Raw genomic sequence first — 27,666 nt, 5'->3', positions numbered from 1 at the left:
GCTTACCTCTCAATCTTAAATAATTTCAAAATAACATGGTATAGCTCTTCATTTATTTAAGCTTCTTCAGTTTCTCTCATCAGCCATTTTTAGTTTTTAGTGTGTAAATTATACAGATATTTTGCCAAATTTATCCTTAAGCATTTCATATTTTTTATGCTATTGTAAATGGTATTCAGTGTTACTTTAAAAAAATTTTTTTTCTTTATTGATTAAGGTATTACATATGTGTCCTTATCCTCCCATTGCCCCCCACCCCACCCCACCCCCCACTCATGCCCTCACCCCCCCCCCCCCCCCCCCGGTGTCTGTGTCCATTGGTTAGGCTTTTATGCATGCATACAAGTCCTTTGGTTGATCTCTCCCCCTTACCCCCACCACTTTTTAGTGCCCAGTCTGTATGCCCTTTTATTTCTTTCTCTTGCCCTAGGGCACTAACTAGAACATTCAATACACTGTTAAGTTGAAGTCGGGAAGGCAGACATCCTTGCCTTGTTCCAGATTATAGGGGAAAATCACTCAGTATTTCACCACTTAAATGTAATGTTAGCTGTAGCTTTTCTTTCTGTCTTTTTTTTTTTTTTTTTTTTTTTTTGGAGACACTATTTAATAAGCTTACTAAGTACCCTTCCAGAGAGTTTTGATCATACATGGATGTTGAATTTTGTCAAATACTTTATTGAGATAATCATATTGCTTTTCCTTTTTAGTCTCTTAGTATGATGAAATATCTGATTGATTTTTGATGTTAAATCAAACTTAGATTTCTCGGATAAACCCCACATGGACATAATACATTGCTCTTTTAATGTATTTTCAGATTTGATTTGCTAGGATGTTGTTGAGACATTTTATGATATGTAGTGAGAAATATTGATTGATCTGTGGTTTTCTTTTATTAGAATGTTTTTGTCTGGTTTTGGTATTAGGGTAATGCTGGTCTCATATAATAAATTGGGAAGTGGTTCTTTCTCATCTGTTTTCTAGAATATTTAATGTAAAACTGGTATTTTTTCTTTAAATGTTTGTAGAATTTACTAGTGAAACTATCTGGACCTGGACCTGGGTAAGTTTTTAGCAACATTTCAAGTGTTAAAATAGATATAGTTCTATTCAAGTTTTTCCATTTAAGTTTTTCAGTGCCTGGGCATAGAGTTATTCATAATACCTTCTTATATTTTTAACTAGAGGCCCTATGCACGAAATTCATGCAAGAATAGGCCTTCACAGCCCCGGCTTCATCCAGAAGGGTCTCTGGACAGTCATAATGTGTCGATTTACATATTACGCTTTTATTATTACAGATATCTCTAGAACCTGTAGGATGTCCTCTTATTCATTCCTAATCATGATCATTGGTGTTATCTCTCTTTTTTCCTCCCCAGGCTGCCTAGACTTGTATCAATTTATTGATCTTTTCAAAGAACCAGCATTTGGTTTTATTTTCTTTATCATTTTTATGTATTTGTTTTATTGTTTTCCCTTTATTATTTCCTTTCTTCTGCTTACTTTGGGTTTAATGTTCTAGTTTTTTAAGGGAAAGTTTTGATTATTGATTTGCAATCTCTCTTCATTTCTAATATAAGCATTTTAATGCTATGAATTTCCCTCTAAACTCTGCATTAGCTGTATCCCTGAATGTTATTATTTTGTGTTTAACTTTAATTCCATTCACAATACTGTTTAATTTCCCTTTTGATTTTTCTTTGACCCATGGGTTATTTAGATGTGTGTTGTCTTGCTTCCATGAATTTGGAATTTGGAATATTTTTTCTGTTATTGACATCTTATGTAATTCCATGTCATCAGAGAGAAAACTCAGTTTTATGGCCTAGAAAAGGAGTTTTCTGTAAAGGTCCAGATAGTAAATATTTTAAGCTTTGCAGACCACATGTGGTCTCTGTTGCATATTGATTTTTTAATTCTTAAAAATATAAAAACCATTTGCAATTCCTAAGCTGTGCACAAAGAAGCTACAGGCTGTAGTTGGTCTGTGGGCTGTAGTTTATTGACTCCAGCCTGGACTGTGATCTGTCTTGGTAAATGTTCCATGTACACCTGAAAAGAATGGATTTTCTGCTGTTGTTGCAGTAGGAGACTTTCTGGGCATTATTAAAAGAGTTCTCCTTCACCTCTCTTTTTTTCTGAGGCTCTAATTACATGTATATTAGAGCAATTAATATTTCCCCACAGCTCAAGAAACTAGAAAAACACATGGAAGGAAATAATAAAGATAGAATGAGAAATCAGAAGTAAAAGGAGGGAGAATTGGTAATTGAGAATTGATCCTTTGTAAAAAGCACAGTAGATAAACTTTTTGGCAAATATGATAGTAAAAGGAAATAAATATAAGCAGAATTTAGATTGAGAACAGGGAAGTAAGAGCATAAGGAGATTTGAAAATTATAAGAGACTATGATGAATAGCTCCTATGTGTAACCTTATGTGACTAAAATTGAAAATCTTGATGAGTTAGATCATTGCTACAGCTATTTAAGAAGAAGAAATCCAATAACAAACCTGTATCAAAGAAAGAAATTGCAAAAGTCATTAGAGAATTATTTCCAACAAAAGCACAAGGCCTAAATTGTTTTAGGGTAACGTTCCCTAAAATTGTCAAGGAGCCGGTAATTCCCACATTCTGCAAACGATATAAAAGCTTTGAAAAAGGATGGGAAGCTTCTGAGCTAGTATAGAGGAAAGCTTATTTTAAAAAAATAGTACTTTTCTTTTGTCTAGCAACCTCATTGGATCTTTTATTGTTCCGAATTCCAACCTACCACTCACCCCCACCTGATTTCTGGGCTATTTCCTGACCCTTTGATCATGGTTTAAGCTGACGTGTTTGGAAGGTTTATGTGATAGGAAATTATGTGATTGCAGATTCCACTGTGTTTGTGGAGAGGACCAGACGAGAGGGCAAGAGTGTGAGAAGGGATTGATCCGTTGACTGAGGAAATATCCAGCAGCTCTGTTCTCTCTCTCCTTCCTTACAGCCGCCAGAACTGTCCCCAGTGCGGCTCCCTGACTCCGCCCCAGCCTCACCTTCCCTGTAGCGTTGCCTGTGGAAACTGTCGGGAAAGCCGCACTACTCACCTGCTTAGAATTGCTCTCCAGCTTCCTATTTTTAGATTCAAAGGCAAATTCTTTGTTTTATTTATTTCTGAGTGTTCAGCAACTAGCACTCAGAAGGGGTTTATCAAACGGATGGACTTCTCTGGAACCTAAGACTTATTTTGCTTTGCCCTTGCCTGCCTTCTCACCCTCATCCGATCCCCTTGAACTCTGCATAGTTTCTCAGCTGTGCTGTTCCCACGCCTGCCTGTGCCTTGGCGCATGCACGCGTCCCTCTCCCCGTGGAATGACGTGGTAGCGCTTTGTGCTTTGACGGTGGGTGTGCTCTCCTCTATTGTGGCTCTTACCACTTTTTAACCACAGCTGTCGGCTGGTGTATATGTATCTCTGCATCGCAAGGTGTCTGCCATAGGGCTGCCCCTCCAGTACCCAGCCGTGCCTGGGTGCATACACATACCACCAGGCATGCAAAGGAGGTGCATTGAATCGAGTTAGCTGGCTCCTTTCTCTTTTGCCTTTCTATGTCTGGGATATTGGATGCCAACATCCAGCTAAGTTATGTTTGTGTTAAACATGAATTGAAATGCAATTACAGCTGGCCATGCGGTTTGAGAGCTGAGTAATAGAGTCAGCAGGAAGGGTGACTTAGTCACAAGTGCCAGTTCATCTCCTTCGCTTTCTTGCTCCTGTCATTGAGCATGACTCATGACTCACCAGTTCCACTCGTCTCCTCTTAATCCCATCACTTTAACTCTTCCTGTCCTCCTCGTCCTGCTGGGTCTCTTTCAGGGCCCCTTTGTTAAAACCAGCCAGCAGCCCAGAGCCCGGCCTTGCAGTCTGAGTTGTTTCCTCTTATCCAGCAGGATCCTGTACCACCACTCCAGGTGGCCCATGCGGAGAGCATGGGCAGGGGTGGAGCCAGCAGCGTGGGGCAGGGGGTGTGGGGGAAGCTGGGCCAATGCGCAGACCCGTGTCCTTCCTCAAAGCCTGGGGGAGCCAGGAAGCTAATCCCAGGACCTCGAGTTTTCACTATTTTCTTAACCATATCCTGCTAGGGCCCTGGCTACGAGGAAAACGGTGCCATTTGTCAAAGGTGTTGCCTTCGTACCTTAGACCCACGTTGTTTTCATAGGCTGATTGAACTGCATTCAGAAATGATGGCTTATAATCGGGCCGGCCTTGAGGGCTGGCGATTTGGTTTCATAGAAAACCTCCCTTGTTCTTAAGAAGGCACTCAGATGTCCTGGAGCCTCAAAGCGGGGTCTCCAGGTCTTTCAGACTGTGCCGTGCTTGTTGGTGAGCTCTCTGCCTCCCCCGCCACCCCCCCGCGCCGGCCAGCGTGTCCTTTACACAAGCCCACTCCCCTGGGCTCGGAGGAGCTTTCCTTAAAGTCTGGAGACGGACGGAGCAGAAGAGGGGACATGTGCATTCACCAGCAGGGCCTGTGCCTGGCACTGGGAATCGTGAATCAGAGGTGGTCCCTGTCAGCCCGTAATTTACAGACCCGTCAACAGGGAGAAGGTGAGAAAGAAGTGACACCGGGTGGAGCCCCTGTGGGTGGCTCTCTTCCTTCCCAAATGAATCCCCCAAGTGAGGTCTCATTGCTACTTCCTTCTGTCTCCGTTCTTGCTTGTTAATCCTCCTTGTGTAAATCCCTCCATTCTGTCCTCATTCTCTACCCCTTCCCACACACACCGCGGCTGTCCCCGTTCCTAAAAACGAGGAGATGTTGCCACTGCCACCATCCTGTCACCTCCCCAGCTTCCAGCCCTGTCTGTCAGTAAGCCTGCCTGCCCAGGGCTCCGACTGCCATCTCTTTGTCATTATTTTCACTCGCCCCTTAGTTCCTAACTGTCTAACTCAGGAGGTGTTTGTTTGTTTGTTTGTTTTCTAATTCTTGGCCTCGTCTCAGCTTTGAATGCTATTGACCAATGTCTTCCTTCCTTAATGTGTTCATTTTCTGAATACAGAACTAACACATGCTCTCTGTAGACAATTGGGAAGACACAGAAAAGTGCAAGACCGAGAATAAAAGTTACAGAATCTTACCAATCAGAGGGAAAATGCTAATAACATTTTGACAGAGACGCGCATTCATTGCTTTTGCTAAAAAGTATTAGACATTTTCAACTGAAGCTCTGTGGCCAAGTTGAGTTCTCCATTCAGGATACAAAGTGATACGATGCGAACAAAATCAGAACCAGAAAAACACCTGGAGTTCTTCAACTCAGCACCAGCCACGTCGAATGGCTCTTTCCCCTTCATGGTGTTTAGAAGCACCTGGGGCTCCCCTCCTGTGGGATCCCGAGGATGGCTGCTCGGCCCCTGCCTCCCTGCGCCCGCACGGCTCTGGTTGAGAGCTGACGTGGCTCCGTGGTTGGCCACTGACCCGGCGGAGTGTGTTCCGCAGTGCAGGCTCTCACACATCAAGGGCCCTTTGAACTCCATTCTTATTCGTAGTGTCAGCCAGATATTTCCTTTGGAATGTCTGCAGAGTTTCCTGGCCCTGTGATTGCTTTCTGTCTGCCAAGCACATCTTTGAACCGTGGGTGGGCTCTCGTAACACACCGGGGTGTGAACAGGTTGAGGAATCTGGTGGTTGGCTGTGGTCCTTCAGGAGCTTCTCCTGGGCAAAGTGCTGGCCTGGCCTGGGGCTCAGCTAGACAGCTGCTCTACACAGTGTTTCTCAGGCAGATCTTCATTTCTCCTCGCATCAAATGCAGTCTTTTAAATTGTTGATTTTCTTATTATAAAAGTTAGAGTCGAAAGGCATAAACTTCCAGTTGTAAAATAATTAGGTCATGGGGATGCAATGTACAGCATTGTCTGAGGCCTATCATTTCCGTGGGGTGGACCTGTCATTTCTCCGTAGAAGTGTTAGCGGTGGTTTTCTAAATCCCAGATTTGGTGGGATTCTGTTATTCTGCTTCGGGTAGGACTTTTCCGTTCACAGTGGTGGACACTCAGGACCGGCCACCCCCGCCCCCCCTCCTGCCTTGCCTCCCGTTGGCCGGGGTCGGAGGGCATTGCACATCTTTGCTTCATTGCTGGTGAGCTGTGGCCTCAGGGCAAGGCCTGGCCTTTGGTTTGGTTGTCCGCTTATAATGCTTCTCAGACTCGGTCCGGGTGGCGAAGGGGGACTCTGAGGACAGGCCGGCCTGTTGCCCTCACTCTGCCTGCCCCGGCCTCTCCATCTTGTTCAAGTGTCTTCTCACTCAGACAAAGGAAAGTTCTGCCAGTGGCGGGAAGAGGGAATCGTCATTTCCAAACCGTGGGAGCAGTAGCCTGGTGCCGTGCACACCCACTCCTCCGTGGGATTTCCCGATGCAGCCCCCTCCGCCCCCGTGGGAGGTGAGGACACAGCTTTCTTCCTTCTGGGCCACCGGCCTGTGGCTCCTCCGACGTTGAGAGTTCTGCACTTGTTTTTAATGTGTTAAGAATAATGTATTTATTATAGAGAAACCAAATAGGTTTCAGGTGGCATGGCATTGCTTTGTTCCTATACATTTTTTGTTTTCACATTTTAGTGGTTCCGAAATTGGGATGCACCTAAAAATAGATTTGTACATTTTGATATGATACTATTTCTCTTTTTTTCTAAAGAGGTATTTCTTTAAATCTCTAAGTGATCCCCAAATGACTCCATCCTAGAATTTAGGAAATACAGTAAAAGTAGAGTTTGAGAAAAAAAATCTTTCAAAACATGGGATCCCAGGAAGAAAACACACCAAAGGGGTCCTTGGTAGTGGCGAGTTGGGGCCACTGCATTAAATCTCATGTTTTTCAAGAAACTTGATGTGTGACCGTCACGGGAACGTGCTGATGAGGTCTCATCCCGAACTTGCATCTTTCTGTGGGGACAACATCGTTGGAGCGAGCGGTTCCTACATTATCCCCATACATTTCTTCCAGATTCCAGGCCACACATATTTGCATATTTAGCAGAGGTACCTTTCTCCATCCTTTGTAGCATTTGCTAATTGACCATTGTTGGGTTTGAAAAAAGGCATTTTCCTCTGCCTGTTGGGCTGTGGGCTTTCCTGGGGCAGCCTCCGAGAGTGGCTGTGGGCTCTGGCACCCCTGCTGGTGCGTGTGACTGGGCCGCTGTGCCGGGAGCTGCTCCAGTTCGGGGCTGACGCCGGCAGTGTTCTGTGTAGAGGAAGGAGATGCTCTCAGTAGTTTGTCAGCACGGCCGGGAGGTCCTCAGATCAAGGACTGCAGCCCGAGGCTACACCTCTCAGGGACAAGCGGGGAGACACCGAGTGCACCCCGGCAGGGATGCTGCTCCCTGAGCCTTCCCGGGGTCCCCCCGGGTGCCAGCTGAGGTGCTGGAGGCCGATGAATCCTCTGACGAGATGCTGGTAAGACTGTCGTGTTAGGCTGCCGAGCGGAGAGCAGACCCAGCCCTGCCAGGCCACCCGGGAGCTTCTGGAGGTCCCTGTCCTCCTCCAGCGCCTTCTCTCTTCCTCCCATCTCATCACAAGCCCCTCCTCCAACCCCCAGCCTCACACCCGCCCCCCACCCGCAGCCCGTGCACAGGTCCTGTGAGGCCCAAATCAAGGCTGGCTTCGTCCTTGAACTCTCCTTAGTGGAAAATGCCTGCATCTGTAAAGCACACGGCTTCCCAGTGAGGCTATAAGCCAGGAACTGGGTCTGCCTGGTTTTTCTAACATGATGCAGTTTCCGACCTTGAATAGCACTCGCAGAGCTGGTGCCCAGAAGATGCACTGAGGAGCAGGTTTCCTGACACCTGCCCCGGCCCCAGTGGACCCCACTGACGAAGCACCTGGCGGGCCCCCGAGTCCTGGAGCGGGGCCGAGTCAGCCGCCCACAGCGGTGCCCTCTCAGGTGGCATTTCACACCCCATTGGACTTGTCCCTGCACCCCTACCGCCCCCCGAGTGAGTGGTAATGAGCAACCTAATGTGCTGACTTCACCAATCCCTCCTTGGTCCATTGCAACAAAAGTTGCTCTTTTCTCATTAGAACCACTTTTGTCAGGGTGTCTTTAATCAATGGCTTCCCCGGGGACAGTATTTTTAGAAGTTGTGTTTTTCACACTCTCCCTTTTCCCCTTTTGGAAAATCTCTTCCCAGGGCCCAGTGAAATGAACTAATGAGATGCCACGAGAGTTCCGGCCGGTGTTAATTGGCACAGGTACGAAGAAGCGGCGCGCACGCTCCCGTTCCGCCCGCCTCACCTGCGGTCCTCTGTCTCTTTGGTGTAGGTCGCACAGACGGCAGATGGTGTGGACGCTGACCTCTGGAAAGACGGCTTGTTTAAATCCAAGGTTACCAGATACCTGTGCTTCACAAGATCATTTTCCAAAGAAAATGTAAGTCTAGTCGCGCCTTTCCGTCCGCTGAGTGAGCGCCAGCCACGCATGCTCCTGCCTGAAATCTCCTCCAGTGTCTGTTGTGGCTGGTCCCCATCACCATACTCACTCCTCTGTGGTTTCAGTGAACTGGGTAGAGCCAGCAGCTCACACTGTGCTTCTCTGATGGAGAGCGTTATTAACCAGATGCCCCGGTGAACTGTGAATCCCACTGAAATGTTCTCAGGGAAACAGGAGCTTCCTCAGCAGCTCCGTGTGCCCACCTTCCCTCTGAGGAGCAAATCCCAGGTGGCGGGGACGGGAGAACTTTCCGGCGGAGCCGGATTGAAAGCTGCCCCCCACCTGGAGGCGCAGCTAGAAAGGTGCTGCATGGTCGCCCCTTTCCACAGCGTCAGCCCCGTCCCAGAATGAGTCTTTCCCCCGAGTCTCTGTACGACATGGGCGTTCCATTGTGTCTGCAGGTCGGCATTCACCAGTGCCCATTCCTGTTAGTTTTTCATACTCGGGCCCATAAATTGGGGAATTTTTGACGATACCTGTCCAAGCTTTTCCAATAGTGTTTCAATGGGCAGCTTTGGGAGAAGGAGCCCGCTTTCCTGAGTATGTCCCCTGCGTGGGGCCTGCCCTCGTCTTCCTGCAAGTACCCCTCCCCGCTCCCAGGACAGCCGCCTGGAGCCTTCGCCCTTTCCGGAGCTCAGCATTTGGGGCTTCTCCGAGGTCACCTTTCCTCGCCCCGAGAGGGAGCAGGTTTTCATTCTCAGGGGAGCCTTTTTATTTTGGGCCTAAGTGTTCCTGTCTCTTTCTGATGCAAAGTTTTTTTGAAATATTTTTATTAATTTACTTTTATAAATTTTATTATAACAGTAAGCTATATTATGGTTTAAAAAGGAAATAAAAACTGGGCTCTAGCTGGTTTGGCTCAGTGGATAGAGTGTCGGCCTGCGGAATGAAGGGTCTTGGGTTCGATTCCGGACCAGGGCACATGCCTGGGTTGCTGGCTCAATCCCCAGGAGGAGGTGTGCAGGAGGCAGCCGATCAATGAGTCTCTCATCACTGATGTTTCTCTCTCTCTCTCCCTCTCCCTTCCTCTCTGAAATCAATAAAAATATGTTTTTTAAAAAAGAAAAGAAAAACAACTTTAAACATCTTCATTCAGAAGCATGAACGGGAAGAGAAACGGTCTTTCTCCCGTCACATAGCCCCACAGCCCACGGTCCGGGCCTGGGGTCCCGGCCTGTCCCTTCCGTGTTTTCTGGATGGAGACAGTCACTCGGTTCTCTGGCTGCCACTCTTCCACCTAACATTCCTGTGCTTATTGAGAAGTCTGTGGAAGGAAGATTATTCATAACATATGCAGGGCTGGGGAGAACCATTGCTTTAATGCCCCCCCTAATTACGAGGGTAACGTCTGCTTGTTGTGAAGTGCAGCTTCTAATGGAGGGGGGACAGTCCTGGTGCTAAACTCCGAGATCCTTTTCACCAGACAGGCCGGCAGGCGGCAGCTGCACAATGAGTCTGAGCAGGTCCCCGGGGCTCACCGTGCCGCCTGAGGACATGGAGGGGCAGGTCTGCAGGCCGGGTTAACGTCCCCCCGGCCCCCACCTCCCTCTGGCATCGCATTCACCCCACTCCCCGCCCCTTTGTGCCAGGAGTTACCTAAACCCTTTTCTGAAACGATTCATGTGTTTAACTTGTGTCACCCCTCTTCTGTCCGCTGGCCTCTCCTTTGTGCAGAGGTCAGCGTGCTCACTGCCGCTCGGGGCTGAGGACGGACTCCGGGGACGCCCTCTCGCTGCTCAGTGGCTTCACGGTGTCACTTCTGATCTCTGCTCAGTCTTCCCCCATCTGGCCTGAGGAGGCTTTGGCTCAAAATGGGGGCCTCCCAGGACAGCCATGATCTCGTATACCACTTTTTATTGTTTGTTTGTTTTGTGTGTGTGTGTGTGTGTGTGTGTGTGTGTGTGTGTTTTCTTGATTTCTGTCTTTGTTGCGTTTCCCCCGAAGGCTGTGGGTTCTTGGTACTCTAGGCCAGAGGAGTCCCCGACCCTTTGTGTGGGGACAGCGACAAGTCTGAAGATGGCAGGTGGTGGCCTGCGCCTGCTAACTTAGGTGTCAGGGTAGACCTTCTGCAGAGAATGCATGAGTTAGTCACCCTTCGTTGAACACTGAAGAGGTGCTCGTTGGGGGCTTCCTTTGTGTGTCTTCCTCCAGGAGGCCCAGGAGGTGGGTAGGGATATGGGATGAGGACCAGGCCGTGGGGGGAGCTCTGCCGCTCCTTTGAAGCAGCATAGGAAATAGGTGCGTTCTGGTTTCAGAAAAAGAATGAATGGGTCCTGTGGTGACATCCAAAGGGGCCCCCGGCCGGCCAGGAGTGGACAGGAATGAGGCATAGTTTAATCTGCCGCAGCCGTCGGGGCTGGCCCTGCTGTCAGGGAGGGCTCGGCGTGGCATAATTTGTACGGCCGTGAAGGAGGGACGGGGATCTCAAGGCTGGACAGATTCTTAATTAGGTGACTTGAGACTCCCAATGTAGGAGTTTGGGGAGACTCCTTTGGAACTTAAATTTCCTTCCCCCAGTAATGCCATTAATACAGAAACCTGGCTTTGGAGTGACATTGCTTCCTGGGGAAGGATCGAGATTAATTGCACTTTTCATGCCCTGTACTTTCTGCATTACCTGTAATAATAATGTACATAGATTAGGTAGGGAGGATATTAAACAGAAGGATTTATGAACATTTGAATATTAAGTTGGTTATCTGTGGCTACCTTAAATGCAAGGTTGTCAAAAATAATTACAGTATACTAGCAACACTGGCTACCAGAGGCAATATAAATACCCTGAGTCAGTGCATATTGGGCCTTTGGCATGAATCATTTGCTCAACAAGGATTGGGAATACGTTCTTCATATTTATGAGGAGGAAATGAAAGGGAGCACGGGATGGGGGAGGGGAGAGGGACACGCGAAATTAATGGTGTCGCAGACCCACTGTATTAAACCCAGCGCAGCGCAGCCCCGAGCGCGGAGGGGCCCCACGCGGACTGCGGGAAGCTCTGGCAGTGCAGCTCCCGTTTGGTAGGCACGCGAGGGTTTGTGATGCTTTTAAAATGGCCACACCACCCGTGTTCTGCTTTTATGATCGGGGACATTTGTAGAGTGTGGAGGGTGAGGTCGCTAAGTGGTTTGCAGTTGACTTCCGTGAAACCCAGCTTGTCAAGCAGAAGACACCTGCAAAGGATATTGATGAACGCCCATCCATCTCCGGGGCAGGGACACATACCCAGTGTTAATTTCTCAATGCAGAAAGCAGTGATGACATGGAAACGCAGCTGCCATGAAAAAAAATGATGATCGATTAGATGAGGCAGCTCTGGAGGCAGCTCATGTCTGCGAGTTAGGCTAACAGTTCAAACCCTGCACATGGTCAGAGATGTGGTCCGTGCCCACGAGGGTCCCCAGTCCGCCTGCCGTGCTGCACTGGGCGCTGCTTCCCCGAGGCAGCCACCGAGGCAGACTAGTAGGAAGCGGTGGGCAAGCAGAGTTCTGTGACAAGGAAATGGTTTTGTGACAACAGGACCTGGTGTGCACGGATTCATGCACCGGTGAGGTCCCTCAGTCTGGCCTGTGCCCTCTGCAATCCGGGACCCCTTGGGGGATGTCGGAGAGCCAATTTTGGCCTGATTCCTGCAGGCCAGGCCGAGGGACCCCACTGGTGTACAAATGTGTACACCAGGCCTCCAGTATGCATATAAGATCTTTGGTTAATCTCTTCCCACCCTCCCCACTCCCCCCCCCCCTCCTCTGAGATTCATCAGTCTATTCCATGTTTCCATGCCTGTGCATTGAGCATCTGCCCCCTGGTGGCCAGTGTGCATCATAGCTACCAGTCGAACAGTGGCTTAGGCTTTTATATATATGTAAATTTAATATATATTAAATATACTTTTAATGTTTTTATTGATAGAGTTTAGATTCATCATCCCAGCAAATCCAATCTGATTTCTGACTTTGAGCAGCTCACCCAGTTGAAAATGTACCAAAAAACATTAATTTTTTTCACCAAAAAATGACTGACCACCTATTGTGTGCCAAGAACTGTGCTGGGCTTGGATTTACAGCAGTGACAGATAGTTTTGGTCCTGGTGGTTCTTAAACTCTAGGGGGGAGACAGATGTTAAATAACCTTGAAAAATGTGCCATTATAAATTGATACAAGGAAAATAGTGCCAAGAGAGAAGAGAGCGGAGAGTGTAGATGGAAAGAACTCCCTGAGTGGCCTTCAGAGAGCGTGTTCGTTGGCATTGGGCAGAGGGCAGGGGCTGGCCCCCATGCGCAGAGACGGACACAGGCCCGAGGAGGTGCTGTGGAGGCCAGAGTGGCGGGCTGGCCGTCTGGGTGCCTGTCCAAACACAGAGCAAGGAGCCCGAGCGTGCCCACGCGGGCGAGGTGCTTCTGGGAAATGGGCACGCCGAGTGCGAGGCTGGCATCCTGACTGGAGAGATGTGGGATCAGCAGCCATCCGTCTTTCCTTAACTGGCTCTGCCGGAGCGGGGGAAGTAACTGCAGGTTACTCGGAAGGCTTCAATGACATCTTCGGGGCAGCCCCAGTATTGAAGTTGTAGGGTAGCTATCTTTAGAGCTCGTTTCCATGCGTTCACTGATCATTCTCTCTCGCAGTTACAGGGGGTGGGAGCCATCTTCGGAAGACGTTTTTGCACTGGTTACAGCAACTGCGCACCATGGACCCCATATACCACCACTAAATAGAAGCTTAAAGAGGCCCTGGTGCGTGTCATTCTGGAAGATGTGTAATAGTGAGGCAGCAGGGCTTTTCGCTCTGTATTTTATGATTCTTGGGATTTTACAGACTGTATCTAGCAGCCGAAATGTGTGTCGATAGGCAGGCCGGCAACCACTTAGGAGTGTGGTTGGTTCTCTGTTCGGTTTAGACTCAGCTCCCCCCCCTCCCCCCCCCCACGGCTGCCCCAGGGATTTGCTCTCTCTAACCTGCTGGGCCTGAGAGCTGGTCCCGGGACGTGTGCACAGCTGCCCTCTTCTGGTTATGTCTCCGGCATCTCCTGGCTGCTCGTCCGCCTAACCAAGGCATGCCGTGTCTGAGTGAGTGCCTTTGAGGTTCTGCAGATGAAACTCCTTCCCGGGCCACTGAGTCCCCGTGTGACTGCTGGGGAACAGTAAGCGGCACCCACCCTAACTAACCTGCTGTCTCGAAGCTGCAGGAGCCATGGTGTAAATATGCATCTCGAAGCCAAAACACCAAACCCACCACAGGAGTGTTTGGATTAATCGTCTGTCTCTCTCCTCTTTCCTCCCAAGAGTCATTTAGGGAACGTGTTGGTGGACATGAAGCTCATTGACATCAAGGACACTCTGCCTGTGGGCTTCATCCCGATCCAGGAGACGGTGGACACACGTGAGTCACCCTTTCGTACCGCTCATCGCAATGCCAGTTTCCTTCCACCAGGTCTATTTTTAGATATTTTTTGTGTGCATTTTTCTTTGGAAATAATATTTTAGGAGTCCCTACTGCTTGCCCATGAATAAACTCGTGTCTGACTCAGTTCTCCCAGGAGTTTGTAGTGTTCCGGTTAGCACCCTGTAAGTGGGCCGAATGTCCTTTTCCCCCAGAGTGGGCTTCCTGCTGAGCTGGTCGCTCAGGAATGGATGGAGAGGCGGGTGGTAGTTCGTCCTCAGTGCATCCTCTGCACTGCTGAAGCCAAGCTTGGCAAAGACCCAGGTTCAAAAGGGAAAAATCAGAAGATGCCCAGGGAATACAAGTGCACTACTGTCCCCATTTGGGGCTCTGGGAGCTCACGAGAAAGGTCAGAGCCAGGAAGACTGCCCGTCAGAGGACACAGGATTCCGTGTGAGCGCTGAGCAGAACTGAGCAGACAGTCACTGACACGTCAGAAGCTTCTTCAGGGCCCGTCATGCACATGAGCTGTCATGCAGCGCCGGGAAACCTCGGTGTATTTGAGTCGCCTCATTTTGATGTGAAATAACTTGTTTTATTTTTAATTACTCTTACCAACTAACTTTAGGATGCCCACACCGTGAAGCAGTAAAATAAAAATGAACACAGGGACTCCTTTCTTTATGACACGTGATTTCTCTGTGAAGTTCTGTGTCTCATTCTGCGTCATACATATTTGAGTTTTCCATATTTAGCCCCATTGGGACCCACTATTTTTGCTGGGTTTTTACTAGCATTTCATGTAGACCAGACTTTTCATATCTGCAGAGGCCAACTGTATATTAAAATATTCTTACAACTCAGTTAAACAAAGACAACCACTGCGTAGCATATTTTCATTTTCTTAATAGTCTCCTCGCTTTTGGACATTTTGCTATTACTTGCTTGTAATTATATGCATTAGTTAATAATTATAATAGCTGATATTTAGTATGTATTTTCTGTATGCTAAACCCTGTGATAAATGCTCTACATACCTGATATCATTGAATCTTCAGAGACCTCTCTTTGGAAATGGATATTATTGAACCCAGTTCACATCTGCGATAAGTGAGACTCAGTAACTGCTTAGGGGTTAAAGAATTTACCCAAGGTCGCGCCCCTCGGAGTGGGGAGTAACTGGAACACACACGAGTCTGACACCAGCCACACTTCTAACCACAGTGCCACTCTGCAAAAGCATGTGTTTAAGCACTTTTTACAAAAAGGTTTTATATATTTATGTATCGGGGGGTTTGGTAACAGCTTTATTGGATATGCCAGTCGTTCACACACCATACAGTTTACCCATTAAAGTATACAGTTTAGAGGTTTTTAGTATATTCACAGAGTTTGCAAGCATTGCCATCAGTTTTAGAATATTTCATCCCCTCCCCAAGAACCCCAGCCCCATCAGCAGTCACTCTCCGCTTCTCTCCACCCCTCACCTTTGCACCCGCACTAGCCCCAGGCAGGCACCCACCTGCTCTGTAGATGTGCCTGTTCAGGACATTTCATGTAAGTGGAATCGTGCAGTATGTGGTCTTTCGTGATCGGCTCCTTTTCCTGAGCATGTTTTCAAGGTTCCTCCATGTTGCAGCATCCATCAGTACCTCATTCCTTTTTATCACCAAGTAATCTGCCATTTATATGGATATACTACATTTTGCATATCCATCCAATTGATGGATGTTTGGGCGGTTTCTGCTTTTGGCTGTTGTGAATAGTGCTGCTATGAGCATTCATGTACAGGTTTTTGTGTGGACACATGTTTTCATTTCTCTTAGGTGTCTACTAGGCATGGAATGGCTGGTCCTATTCTAACTCTGTATTTAACTTTCTGAGGAACCGCCACACTGTTTCTGAAGGAGCAGCACTGTCTTCCCTTCCCACCAGCAGTGCGCGCGGGTCCGGCTTCGGCACAGCTTCCCCAGCACGTGTCGCTGTCCTTGATTCCAGCTGTCTCAGTGGGTAGAAGGGGTCTCTCGGTGTGGTTTCAGTGTGTGTTTCCCTGTTAGTTAATGATGCTGGGCATCTTTGCATGTGCTTGTTGGCCGTGGGTGTGTCTTCTCTGGAGAAAGGTCTCTTCTGATCCTTTGCCATTTTAAAGTGGCTTGTCTTTGTTTAACTGAGTTGTAAGAATATTTTAATATACAGTTGACCCTTGAACAACATGGGTTTGGACTGGGTGGGTCCAGTTATACCCAGATTTTTTTTTCCAGTAAATACTGTAACCATATTTTCTTAACATTTTCTTTTCTCTAGCTTACTTTATTGTAAGGATACAGTGTACAATACATATAACATACAAAATATGTATTAATTGACCGTATATGTTATTGGCAAGGCTTCCAGTCAACAGTAAGCTATTAGTAGTTATATTTTGGAGGAGTCAAAAGTTATACCCGGATTTTTTATTATGTGGGGGATTGGTGCCCCTATCCCCTGGGTTTTTCAGGGTTTAACCATATTCTAGATGTAAGTACTTTATTATATGGTTTGCAATATTTTCTCCCATTTTGTGGGGTTTTTTTCCCCCCACTTTCTTGTTGTCCTTCAAAAAGTTTTTTATTTTGATGGAATCCATTTACCTTTTTTATTTTTGGCTTATGCTTTTGGTAACATACCCAAGAAATCATTGCCTAAATCAAGGTCACCAAGATTCATGCCTATGTTTTCTCCTAAGAGATTTATAGTTTTAACTCTTACATTTATGTCTTCAATCAATTTTGAGTTAATTTTTGTGAATGGTGTGAGATAGGGGTCCAACTTCATTCTTGTGCATGTGAATTTCCAGTTGAATAACCGTTCTTTCCTCCCCTGGCTTGTCTCGGCGTCCTTGTTAAACGTCAGTTGACCATAACTGCGCGAGTTTGTTTCTGGACCCTGAGTTCTTCCATCGATCTATATGTCTTTCCTTATGCCAGTCGTGATTGATTACTGTAGCTTTGTAGCAGGTTTTGAAACTATGAGTCCTCCAACTTTGTTCTTCTTTTTCAAGATGATCTGACTATTCTGGGTCCCTGGAATTTTCATATAAATTTTAGGATTTGTCGGTTTCTGCAAAGAAGCCAGCTGGGATTTTGATAGGAATGATGTTGAGTCTGTAGGTCAGTTTGGGCGTGTACAGATTTTGAAGGATTTCCTTGTGATAGGTTCCCAAGTACTTGAGCCTGCTGGGTCCTCGGCCTCTGTGGTCTGCCCAGCCTTCCTCCACAAGGTGTTCCTCATATTCAGACACCCTCTACTTCACCCAAACCGAGCCACGTGCTGTGCGCTCTGCAGGCTCCTTTCTTTGCTGACTACATATTCGCTACTGTTTTCCTTGCCTGAAATGCCTCTTCCCTCAACTCAGAATGCCCACACCCCAGATCTTTCTGGCTGAGCCAAAGTCCTCCCACCTGCTTCAGGCAGTCTCTGGTCCCTACACACCAGTATGAAGCAAGCTCTCTCCTCTCCACAGTCAGCAAAGATTGGTGGGTGCCTGTGGCACTGCAGGCTTCGGGATGTGAAGGTGACGGAGATACGGCCCTTTCCACAAGGACCTAGTCTAGTGGGTGACCTGCGCATGGCAACAAGAAACGGCGTTAGCACACACCGAGCCAGGGCTAACCAGTCGGAGGCCAGGTCCCCGTCTGCCTTCTTAGTGCACACACTCACTGCAGGGCAGGAGGGGAGTAAGCCGTGCGAGTCCATGTGGGAAGCCGAAGGGTGTGACTCTGCCTGTGAATTCCCATCGTTACCTCCACGAGGACGAAGTGCAGCGTGGCCTGTGAAGAACTCGGGCTGTGGAGTCGAGTCGCCTGATATTGAGTCTGGTTTTGCACTTACAACTACAGGACTTCACCCTCCTGGGCCTCAGTTTCCTCATCTGTAAAATGGGGAGGGGGGATTTTATCTACCTCATAATAATGTTTCTAGCTGCATTTTAGCCATGTATGTGTTTTCTTCATGTCTTTGCTACTTATCTCTTCCTTTGAGGGCAAGATCCGTGTTTAATTCGTCTTTGAATTGCCTGAGGCAGCGGTTGCCAACCGGTGGTCCTCGGACCACTGGTGGTCCGTGAGTTCCGAAAGGTTGGCGACCGCTGGCCTAAGGTACCCATTGCACACAGTGCCATGCTCGGAGGATGGGCTCAATAAAGATAAGCGTTATTACTCTCTGTTGCCAAAGTAACTTCCAGAAATACCTATTCACGTGTCAGTAGTGACACAGGTTTGTACCTGTTCTCCACAGACCTGCCAGCATAGGCTTTAAATTTTTTACTTAGTTTTGCTAGCCCAATTTTATTGAATTTTCATCTCGTTATTTATTAGCAAGACTGAACATTTCACAACTGTGTGCTTGCTACCTTTGCTTATTCCTAAATGGCTTCTCCGCTTGAGAACTAAAATTGCCTGTAGACTTGCGTTAATTTTCCACTCCCCCCCCCCCCCCCCGCTTTTCTTCGTTTTAGAATTGGTGCTCATTTTTGACAACTAATTGACTTACAGTGTCTTTATGTTGATACTGCAGAGCCACAAGGGATTTCCCATTCTGCACTTTCCTCTGGTTGAACCAGTTCAGCGAGGAAGCCCAGGGTGGGGGCCTGCCTGGGCCACGGTGTGGCTGCTATGGGGTGAGCCTGGGCCGAGATCCGGGGCGGGCAGCCTCTCCCTGTGACGAGGGCACAGTTGCTGTGCCGTGGACTGTCTGAGGTTGTCCAGGCCTCTCCACCAGGTGTCTTATCTCACAAGGCGGGTGGGATCTGGGTAGCCTCTTCATTTCGGGTCACACGGCCATTTCCTGGAGACTTTACCAGGGGACAGGTGTAGTTTGGGTGCATGTAAGGCCCTGATTTTACAAAGTCAGCCGAAAGGAGGAGACTCCTGTAATCAATTTAAAATACAGTTTGTTGCAATCCACATAGTACTTAGACACTGGAAGGCTGTTTGTTTTAGTAAAGTGCTGTGTCCTTTCTGTGTTCATTAGCATGACTGAACACATTTCTATTGACTCTGCATAATATATTTACTTAAAACCAGGCCCGCTGAAGCGTGTGTAATTAGTGGCTCCATGCTGTAGAGGGAGGAAGGGAGCAGAGAGCAGCGCGGCAAGAGCAAGTGAAATACCTGCATTCTCACCTGCGCGCGTGCGCGGGGTCTTCCGCGGTGCGGGGCTGCTGTTGGGGTCTGGAATCAGGGCCTTGTTACTCTCGGTTGTAGGTCCCATCCAGCCCTCGGTGTCCTCACCAAGGAAGAGAACCCACAGAGTTTCTGAGTTCCATCTGGCTCTTACCCCCCCACCCCGCAAACAACAACACAGCACCCAGCACCTCTGATCCTTGGTAAAGTCGAGACGGCCACAGGCCTGCCCTGCCCTCCTCATGCTGCTGCCTGACTGATGCCTATTTCCTGACCCGAACGGAAAGGTCTTGAAAGTCAGTGCTGAGCCCTGACTTAAACCGTGTGCTGGAGGCTTCCTTGATGACGATAAGAACGTTCATGGCTGTACCTTATGGAACTCGTGCGCGTGCCAGGCACGGGGCTAAGGGAAGCCTGTCCCACCCCATTTCATCCACCCGCCACCCTCCGGGTGGGGTTTCATTCGCTCCCTTTTACGGGAGGGGGGGGGGCGGGGGGGGGGCGCGGGCGGCAGAGCTCGGAGAGATTACAGTCATGGTGTTGGGAAGTGGCGGAGGTGGGGTTTCAACCCAGATCTGTCTGACTCATGTCTGAGTGACGCAGTTAATTGAAACTCGTGTTTAAAAACCACAGATGAGCCAGCAAACACCTGGCTGGCCACCGCGGGGGCGGGGGCTGCGAGGGCACAGACTCGTCACGAAGACTCGATAAAGATTCACGTATTTATCTTGTTTTCCTAAACAACATATTCCAGAGAGACCAAGTAGTTGAAGAAAAGTTATTTTTTTATATAGAAGGATTCCAGCTAAAAATGGGGAAGGATAACAGATTTAGAAAATCGCCACTTTGAAACCTTTAATGCAGTGGTTCTCAACCTTCCTAATGCCGCGACCCTTTAATACAGTTCCTCATGTGGTGGTGAGCCCCAACCATAAAATTATTTTCGTTGCTACTTCATAACTCTAATTTTGCTACTGTTATGAGTCGTAATGTAAATATCTGATATGCAGGATGTATTTTCATGGTTACAAATTGAACATAATTAAAGCATAGTGATTAATCACAAAAACAATATGTAATTATATATGTGTTTTCCGATGGTCTTAGGTGACCCCTGTGAAAGGGTCGTTCAACCCCCAAAGGGGTCGCGACCCACAGGTTGGCGACCCACAGGTTGAGAACCGCTGCTTTAATGAAATGATGGATCTAAGCAGCAGTCGTCAGGGGAGGCGAACACTCAGAGAGTGGCTGCTGGGGACTTCATCACGGGGGACAGGCTGACACCCTCAGAAGCCGAGGGGGCGAGCTGTACCTGCACCACCAGGGAAGTGTTCTTGCCTAAAGAACCCTAACTTGCCTCTTCTGGGCCTTTAGCTGTAGCTGCCAGTTCATAGGTACAGGGGAGTGACCCAGTTTCTCCAGCACCAGCGCCCCAAAGACAGGGAGGGGGAGAGGCTGAAACAGACTAAAAGGGACTTGAGAGACCTGACAGCCACGGTCAGACAAGCCAGCAGAGAAATGACATTCTTGAGATAATGAAGGGAACTTGAACACAGACTATTTATTGGATGATATTAGGAATTGTTGTTCATTTTCTTAAGGATGATCATGGCATGGTGACTGTGTTAAAAAAGATTGTCTGCCCCAGATGCCTACTGAGCTATCGACAGGTGACAAGACACGGTGTTAGGGATTCATCTTAAATCCTCCAGCCAGGCCATGTGGGATGAAACCAGCCTGTCCACTGGGAGCAGCGTTGAAACTAGATGACAGGAACATGTGGGGTCATGCACTTCGGGGAATGTTTGAAAATTTCTACAATGAAAAGGAAAAATGAAAACAGTCCGTGTAATAACGTGTGTTCACGCGCAGGTATCTGTGTGCCTGTGTGAAGGCTGCCGCAGTGAGCAAGTACGGCATCTCCTTGCAGAGGTGACGCGCCCCAGGAGGCCCTCTCCGCGGGGAAAGGCTGCGCTCCGGCCCGCACACCCGGCTGCCCGCTGTGGGCCCGGGGAGGGCAGGAGGCGCAGGGCCAGCCCTCCTGTTGGGCGCTTGGAGGACCAGCCCCTTCTGCCACCAGAAAGGGAACGTTACGGGAGACCTGATGCTCCTTATAGAACAGTGGTTCTCAACCTTCCTAATGCCGCAACCCTTTAACACAGTTCCTCATGTCGTGGTGACCCCCAATTTCATTGTTACAAATTGAACATAATTAAAGCATAGTGACTAATCACAAAAACAATATGTAATTATATATGTGTTTTCCGATGGTCTTAGGCGACCCCTGTGAAAGGGTCGTTCGACCCCCAAAGGGGTCGCGACCCACAGGTTGAGAACCGCTGGTATAGAGACTCACACCTTTCCTTGTTGTTCTTTACTGCAGAGGAAGTGGCTTTTAGAAAGAAGAGGCTGTGCATTAAATTCATCCCCCGGGATTCCACGGAGGCGGCGATCTGTGACATCCGGATCATGGGCCGGACCAAGCAGGCGCCCCCGCAGTACACGTTCATTGGGTGAGTCTCCATAGCCAGGTCTCTCTCACCTCCTCTCCCTGTGCGAGCTGCAGCCGGCCCAGACCACCACGCTGTCCACCCCCCGCGCCTCAGCTCGTGCCCCTCGCCGCTCTCAGGGCCTTCCTTGGCCTTGTCCTGGTGTTAATCCTTGACGCTCTGCGGGCTTTCCAGGTGCCCCAAGCCCAGGGGTTCTCCCCTTAGGGACCCCTGAGCCTCGGCTCTCAGCAGTTTATTCGCCCACTGAGTTCACGGCACCTTCGTTCCATGGCAGAGACCCTGGCAGGTGGCGACTGAGGCAAACGAAGAGTCTGCTCTCAGAGTTGTGTTCTGACAGGAGAGGTGAGCAACAAACAGGACATTAATGATGATATCATTTTAGGGAGCAACAAAAATGAGACACTGCAGTGAACCAGCAGCTCCTTCAGCGAGGGGGTCAGGTGGGGAGGCTTGAGCAGAGACCTCCAGCGTAAGAAGAAGCCGCCCTGCAGAGTGTGAGAGGCAGGGCCTCTGACAGAGGAGGGGACGCCCGTGCGAACGGGCGTGGCATGTCCGGGAGCAGCGTGGCTGGCTGGGCGACGAGGGGGAGTCGGTGAGGGGAGCGGCCACCAGGACCTCGTGGGACATGATCGTGGTGTGGATTATCTCCCAGTGCACAGATGCCAGTGGGGGGTTCTGAGTCAGGAAAAACATGCTATTTCATGACCACGTGATAATTCCTTGTGCAGTTTTCTGGCTGCACATTCGTCTTCCCCGACGAGCAGAGGGCTGGTTCACCGGTGGCCTCAGTATTGACACGGGCCTGGCTCTGAAGCCACTTCATAAGCACCAAGTACAAGGAATCTCAGGATTTCACTCTGGGCTCTTTTGACTGTGGGTGAGAGGGAACCCAGCCCAGGCTGGCGTAAGCAAAAGAAGGCACTTGTTGGCTGGCTGCTGTCACAGCCGAGCTCAGGGCCAGGCTGGCTCAGGGTGGCCCGAAGCAGGTGCTCGGAGAACGTCATTAGGACCTAGTTTCTCCCTCTCTCCTCCTGGCTCTGATTCCAGGGGACCCCATCCCTAGACATGTTCTCCCCAGTGGGGGAATGGTGGCCCGCTTGGTTCACCTACTATTCCTCCAGGTTCAAGCCCCGAGGCAAAGAGCAAGTCTGTTCCTGATCATTCAAACAGAAGTTCTAGAACTCAGTCTCATTGGTCTTGATGGACGCCCTGGGGCCCTGTGCACCCTGACCCTGTCACTGCTGCCTGGGAAATGTCGTTCTCTCTCCCAGGCCTGAGCCATTGGAACTAAGGGACCAACAATGAGGGGTGGCTGCCCCCAGATGCAGAGGGGATTTAAAAAGTCAGACTGGGGAGTGAATGGATGCTGGGTGTCCTAAAGACAATAGGTGTTCATTGTACTCAGTCACCGGAGACCCAGGATTTCCCGTTCATCGGTGTGGTGATGGTTTTCGGCCCTCGGCCGCGTGCCCCTTTCCTGGCTGGCTCTGCAGGCATCTCGCTGGACCCCATGGGGCCCCACGGATAAGTTCTCCTATTAGCTTTTGAGATCGCCTCCTGGATCTGGGTCATGTTCTGTTTCTCTTTTTGTTCATTTAATCCAGACCCTCCTCTTTCCCCTGAAAGCTGGGCCTTTGCCCATGGGCCTGGCACAGGCTGGGTGACAGGCGAGGTGTGGTATTTGCTTGAAGTGTGAGGGGAGCCGGTATCACTGAACTAGAAGTGGGGCTTGAAGTGGATTGTCGTGTAAACACCCACAATTAAATGACAAAATTAAAAAAAATTTAAAGACTGAGAACCAAGGAAAGTGCAGTAGGAAGGCAGGAAGGCCAGCTCTGGACTGTGACACCCAGGGCCAAGGGGGTGATGTGACCAGTCTGTGGACAACAGTTCCTGGTGTTTGAGGCTGTGATTCTTTTAAAGGAGTTGGTTTGCCTTGTCGCTCAGGTCAATGCTTTGTGCTAAACTGCACCATGAAGTTTTCTCTTTTCTCCTAAAGGGAACTGAACAGCATGGGGATCTGGTATCGAATGGGCAGAGTTCCAAGGAACCATGACTCATCTCAACCCACAACACCTTCCCAGTCGTCAGCTGCTTCCACCCCAGCCCCCAGCCTTCCCAGGTGAGGCCTGGTCCTGGCATCTCGTGCTGCGATGCATGTGACAGTCACGTGGTCTTGGGTTCCAGGGCACATGTTTCAGAACCCCTCCACTCAGTATCTGCTGAAATCGTGCAGAAGCAGTCTACCTTTGGAGGATGTTTTAAAATCCAATTAGAAATCTTTGCATTGCTTGAATGTAAAGGCCATTGTGTATTCTGTCCTGCACACATTCTGAGGCCCCTAAAGTAGCAGAGCATGCAGCTTGCAGGGGTGGCGGCTGCATGCAGGCAGGGCCTGCAGCCCCGGGGCTGGAGCCCGGCTGGAAGAAGTTGCAGTTCCTTCTCTGCCTGGGCCAGCCACTCATTTGAAACCCAGGAGGGTTGGTAAGTAATTGTGTTCATTTTCACATTGTTCCTTTTCCCAATGAGTAGAACTAAAACATGAGCAGTTTGAGTTTGAGAGAATAGTGAGAAGTTTTTCAGGAGATGTTAGTTTTAATCACTGCTTCCACAAAGAAATTCCGGAGAGGAACCTGGGCGCTCTGCAGCCGATTTCAGTCGGAATCGAGGTGGACACGGTCTCCACTTTCTGCAGGACGCGGGTGGGAAAGGAATCCTGTCACTAAAGAAACCTCGCATCACTAGGAGGAAATTATTTGAGGACAAGGAACAACAAACAGTGATGATGGATTAAGTTTGAGACGGGGATTACAAAAGTAAATAAAACAAGAAAGGTTTGGCAGGGCGGTGTCATTGGGGATTGATGTAACATAAATGAGGATGGATCTAGAGGAGGTGCAGGGGTGGCGGGGCTGCACTGGTCTCTGAGCATCCATCCGCCTCTCGGAAGAAGCCAGCAGCTCCGAGGGCTCCGTCCTTCAGCTCATCCTCCATAAAGACAGTCTGGGCTTTCTCCTGACAGACCCACAGCCAAGAGTGGTCCTTCAGCTTAACCAGCCCTGGAACCGCCTGAGACTTCAGAAGCGGTTTTCCAGTTTACTTCGATGGGAAAAGACACAGAGAGCGAATGAGTACCAGAGGGCAGGTGGAGCAGCTGAGTGTGTCTGTTTGGTTTAGGACAGGGGTGGGGAACGTCCAGCCATGGGCCATATAAGGCCCTCGAAATCGTTTGGTCTGGCCCTGCCAAGGCATTAGGGGTGAGTTAATGAATTAAATGTTTGCCCAAATATAGCAGGCTACTTTTAAGTTGATAATTGTTATGGCCTTCGAATGATGTTGTAAATATCCAGTGGCCCTTGGCAGAAGAAAGGTTCCCCACCCCTGGGTTAGAAGCTCGAGGCTAATGCAGCTTAGTTCAGCGCTTGCTCACTACGCAGGGCAGGTCAGAGGTGCAATCACCATGGTCACCTGTGCTCAGGGGCAGCTCAGGCCCATCACCTGTGGGCGGGTTCATTTAGGCTCATCCCTGGGGTAGTTACAGCTGCTCCCTGTTGACATCATATGGCTTGGAAGGACCTAGAAACGGGCACAACCTCAGGGCAGGGTTTACCTTTCTGTTGGGTAAAGAAAGTGCTGCTTCTCCCAGGGAGTTAAAGCAGGAGGCCCGGTCTCCACAGAAGGCTGCCGGTCAGTGGTGGAGCACGTCGCTGGCCACTGAGGTGAGAGGGCCCGAGACACCCGGGTGGCACTGGGCGGAACTGCAGGTGGTGTTTATAAGGCTTATATATTTTATAACCTCTTGTTGTATAGTTTATGGTTTACAGTGGGTGTAAGGAAATTGGATCAGTTTTGTTTTACTTGCCAAATAAAACAAATGTCAAAATAGTCAATATAAAATGTATTCTAATTTGGCTGAGTTAAGTCAGCCAGTAGGATAATTGAATGTTACAGTAGTGCTTCCCAGTCAAAACCACTGTCTCTCCCAGCTCTCCGCTGCCGCTGGGCGATGGTTTACAGGCGCCTGCGTACCTGCCGAGCCTCCCGAGTCATAGGGCTTCTGTGCCTTTGGTTTCTGTGTTGTTTTCTTATCCAGCGTCTTTGATAATTTTTAAAGATGAAATGCTGATCACTTACTCAAGTTTTCCATTGGAGGTTGATGAACAGATGAGTGTGTTAATTTATCCCTTGAGGCTTCAGGTCTCTCTAATCTCCCAGCAGAGGAATCTGGCAGCTTCTGCTCTCCCCTCCCTAAGCCTCAGACCTTACGCTGACCTGGCAGCCTCTTCCCTTCCTGTTTCCTTCCTGTTTCCTGCGTCTGCGCCTTTGCTCATGTGACACCTGTGATATCAGCTCCATGCCCCCTCTCCCAGGAAGCCTTCCCTGAACACCAGGGGCTGGGCCTGGGTCTTGGCTTTCTGTTCTGAGCTCCTCTCGGCTGTTAAGTGTTCACTCTGTGCTGTGTTCATGTTGCGAACTCCTCAAGGCAGGGCTGTGTCCAGGGCCGGGATTTCCCAGCGCTCAGCGCAGGTCCAGGCAAGTACTCAGTTTTGCAGAAATGCTTCTCCATCAGCCTAGGACCTCGTGCTGCTCTCATCCACCGCCTCCCTCCCCCCAAAAACTCCCGAGCCCCTGAGCAATCCTGGGGATTTTCTGATTGTGAGAGTAAGACAGACTTGTTGAAAATTGGCAGAATACAGAAAATAATGAACACACAGAAACCCCATTTCCGTGAGCAAAGGTGCATCATTGTCATTTCTCTGTGCACTTTTTACATAGGTGATATCATGTCATAGCAGGTTTGTGTTTTGCTGCTTCTTACTCCTGTAGTATTGAACCACAAGCATACGAACAACTCCCTCAAGCCTGGTCTTTGTGTGAACCAAGGATCAGGTTGCAAAGCCTAGGCTGGAGTGAGAGTGTGGTGATGCAGCGCCCTCTACCGGCCAAACGTGGAGGCAGCGGCGGCGCGGAGGCCTGGCCGGCTGGTTCCTGAGCATTGGGCTTTGGGCCGTTTCCCCAGCAAATCCCTTGTGGGGCCTGGAAGGGAACGAGGGAGCAGGGCCAGGAGCAGGCCTCATTGCTTTCTTGAGCTCCAGGCTTCGTCTCAAAAGTTAAAATCGTGTTGCTCTACCCCTATTTCTTATGTTGTCACTCATATTGAAAAGAATTCCCTGCCGTTTCTTGGTGAGCTCTGATCTCCAGCTTAATTCAGACAAAAGGGGCAGTTGGTGGACCTCTCCAGGAAGAGGGGGTCATCACCTGAGGGCCTCGTGGTCACAGCAGAGCTGCCTTCTCGCTCCGGAGGCAGGGGCTACCCAGGACGGGTGCTTTCTGCCCGCGTCCTTCCTGTGACTACGGACAGTGCCAGTCCTGGGCCGGAGACCGTGCTGTCCTTTCACGGTGGGCCTGCGGGAGACTGGAGACGGAGGCTGCCCCCTGGCTGTATCCGCTGAGTTGGACGCAGTGTTTGGTGACGTTTGTGGCAAAAGCGGGATTCGGTCTTGGCAGAGCTGCTCTTCCTCAGTCAGCGACTCTCTCACACATCTCCGCACACGTTTCTGAGCTTCCAAATGGAGAAGGTGATGCTGCCTCTCCCAGGAGCTCGGAGCCTCTGTTTCCGCTCTGGGCATCAGCCCCCCCCACTCCCACCCCACCCCCGTGGGCTGAGGCCCAGACACCGCCCCTTCTCTTCTGGGCAGGCCTGAGCTCTGCAAGTCTGCCTGTGCAGGCCTTCCAATTCTCTTCTGTGCCACTGCCTGGGGGCTGGTGCAGATGGGGGTGCACCTGCCAGCTTCAACCAGGTCAGCCCTCCACTCCTCTCACGCACGGGGTCTCACCCGCGATTCTGCTGGGGAGAGAAGGTTCCGCCGCTGCCGCCACCAAGGTGTGGAGACGTTCTGGGAGGCGGGTGCATTCACCGTGAAGGAGTCCCCGTCGCCCTGGGGTGTGGGTGAGGGGACGGTCTGTGTCCTCCCAGCTTGGCCCTGGTGCAGAGCCAGTGGCTTGATCATACCTCAGAAGCCTGTGGATCAAATGTGCAGATGACACAGAGTTGTTGGGGAGCTGAAGTTCTGAGTGACAGAGCCGATCCTCCACCACTCGCTCCTCGGCCGGAGCCCCGCGGCCAGGAGATGAGAGGTGACGGGCAGGC

At 49.5% G+C, this 27,666-nt stretch overlaps 1 protein-coding gene across 5 annotated transcripts in view; it reads left to right on the top strand.

Annotated features, from left to right (window-relative positions):
- The window catches only part of MVB12B (multivesicular body subunit 12B), a 155,255-nt gene that overhangs the window by 28,423 nt on the left and 99,166 nt on the right, over positions 1-27,666 (top strand). For 4 of the 5 annotated variants that reach the window (XM_070430654.1, XM_070430657.1, XM_070430655.1 and 1 more), the window contains 4 exons: positions 8,302-8,409; positions 13,747-13,843; positions 21,389-21,518; positions 23,515-23,637. In XM_070430654.1, the coding sequence (XP_070286755.1) occupies positions 8,302-8,409; positions 13,747-13,843; positions 21,389-21,518; positions 23,515-23,637 (458 nt within the window). The remainder of the gene's footprint in view (positions 1-8,301; positions 8,410-13,746; positions 13,844-21,388; positions 21,519-23,514; positions 23,638-27,666) is intronic. The other variant, XM_070430658.1, reaches the window with a different exon arrangement.

Source organism: Myotis yumanensis, unplaced genomic scaffold, assembly GCF_028538775.1.
Source record: "Myotis yumanensis isolate MYYU_CA2020_CCGP unplaced genomic scaffold, mMyoYum1.0.hap1 SCAF_12, whole genome shotgun sequence".
In the NCBI taxonomy this organism is placed as follows: domain Eukaryota; kingdom Metazoa; phylum Chordata; class Mammalia; order Chiroptera; family Vespertilionidae; genus Myotis; species Myotis yumanensis.
Note: the sequence above shows the minus strand (reverse complement) of the source record. Positions and strands in the feature narration are given on the sequence as shown.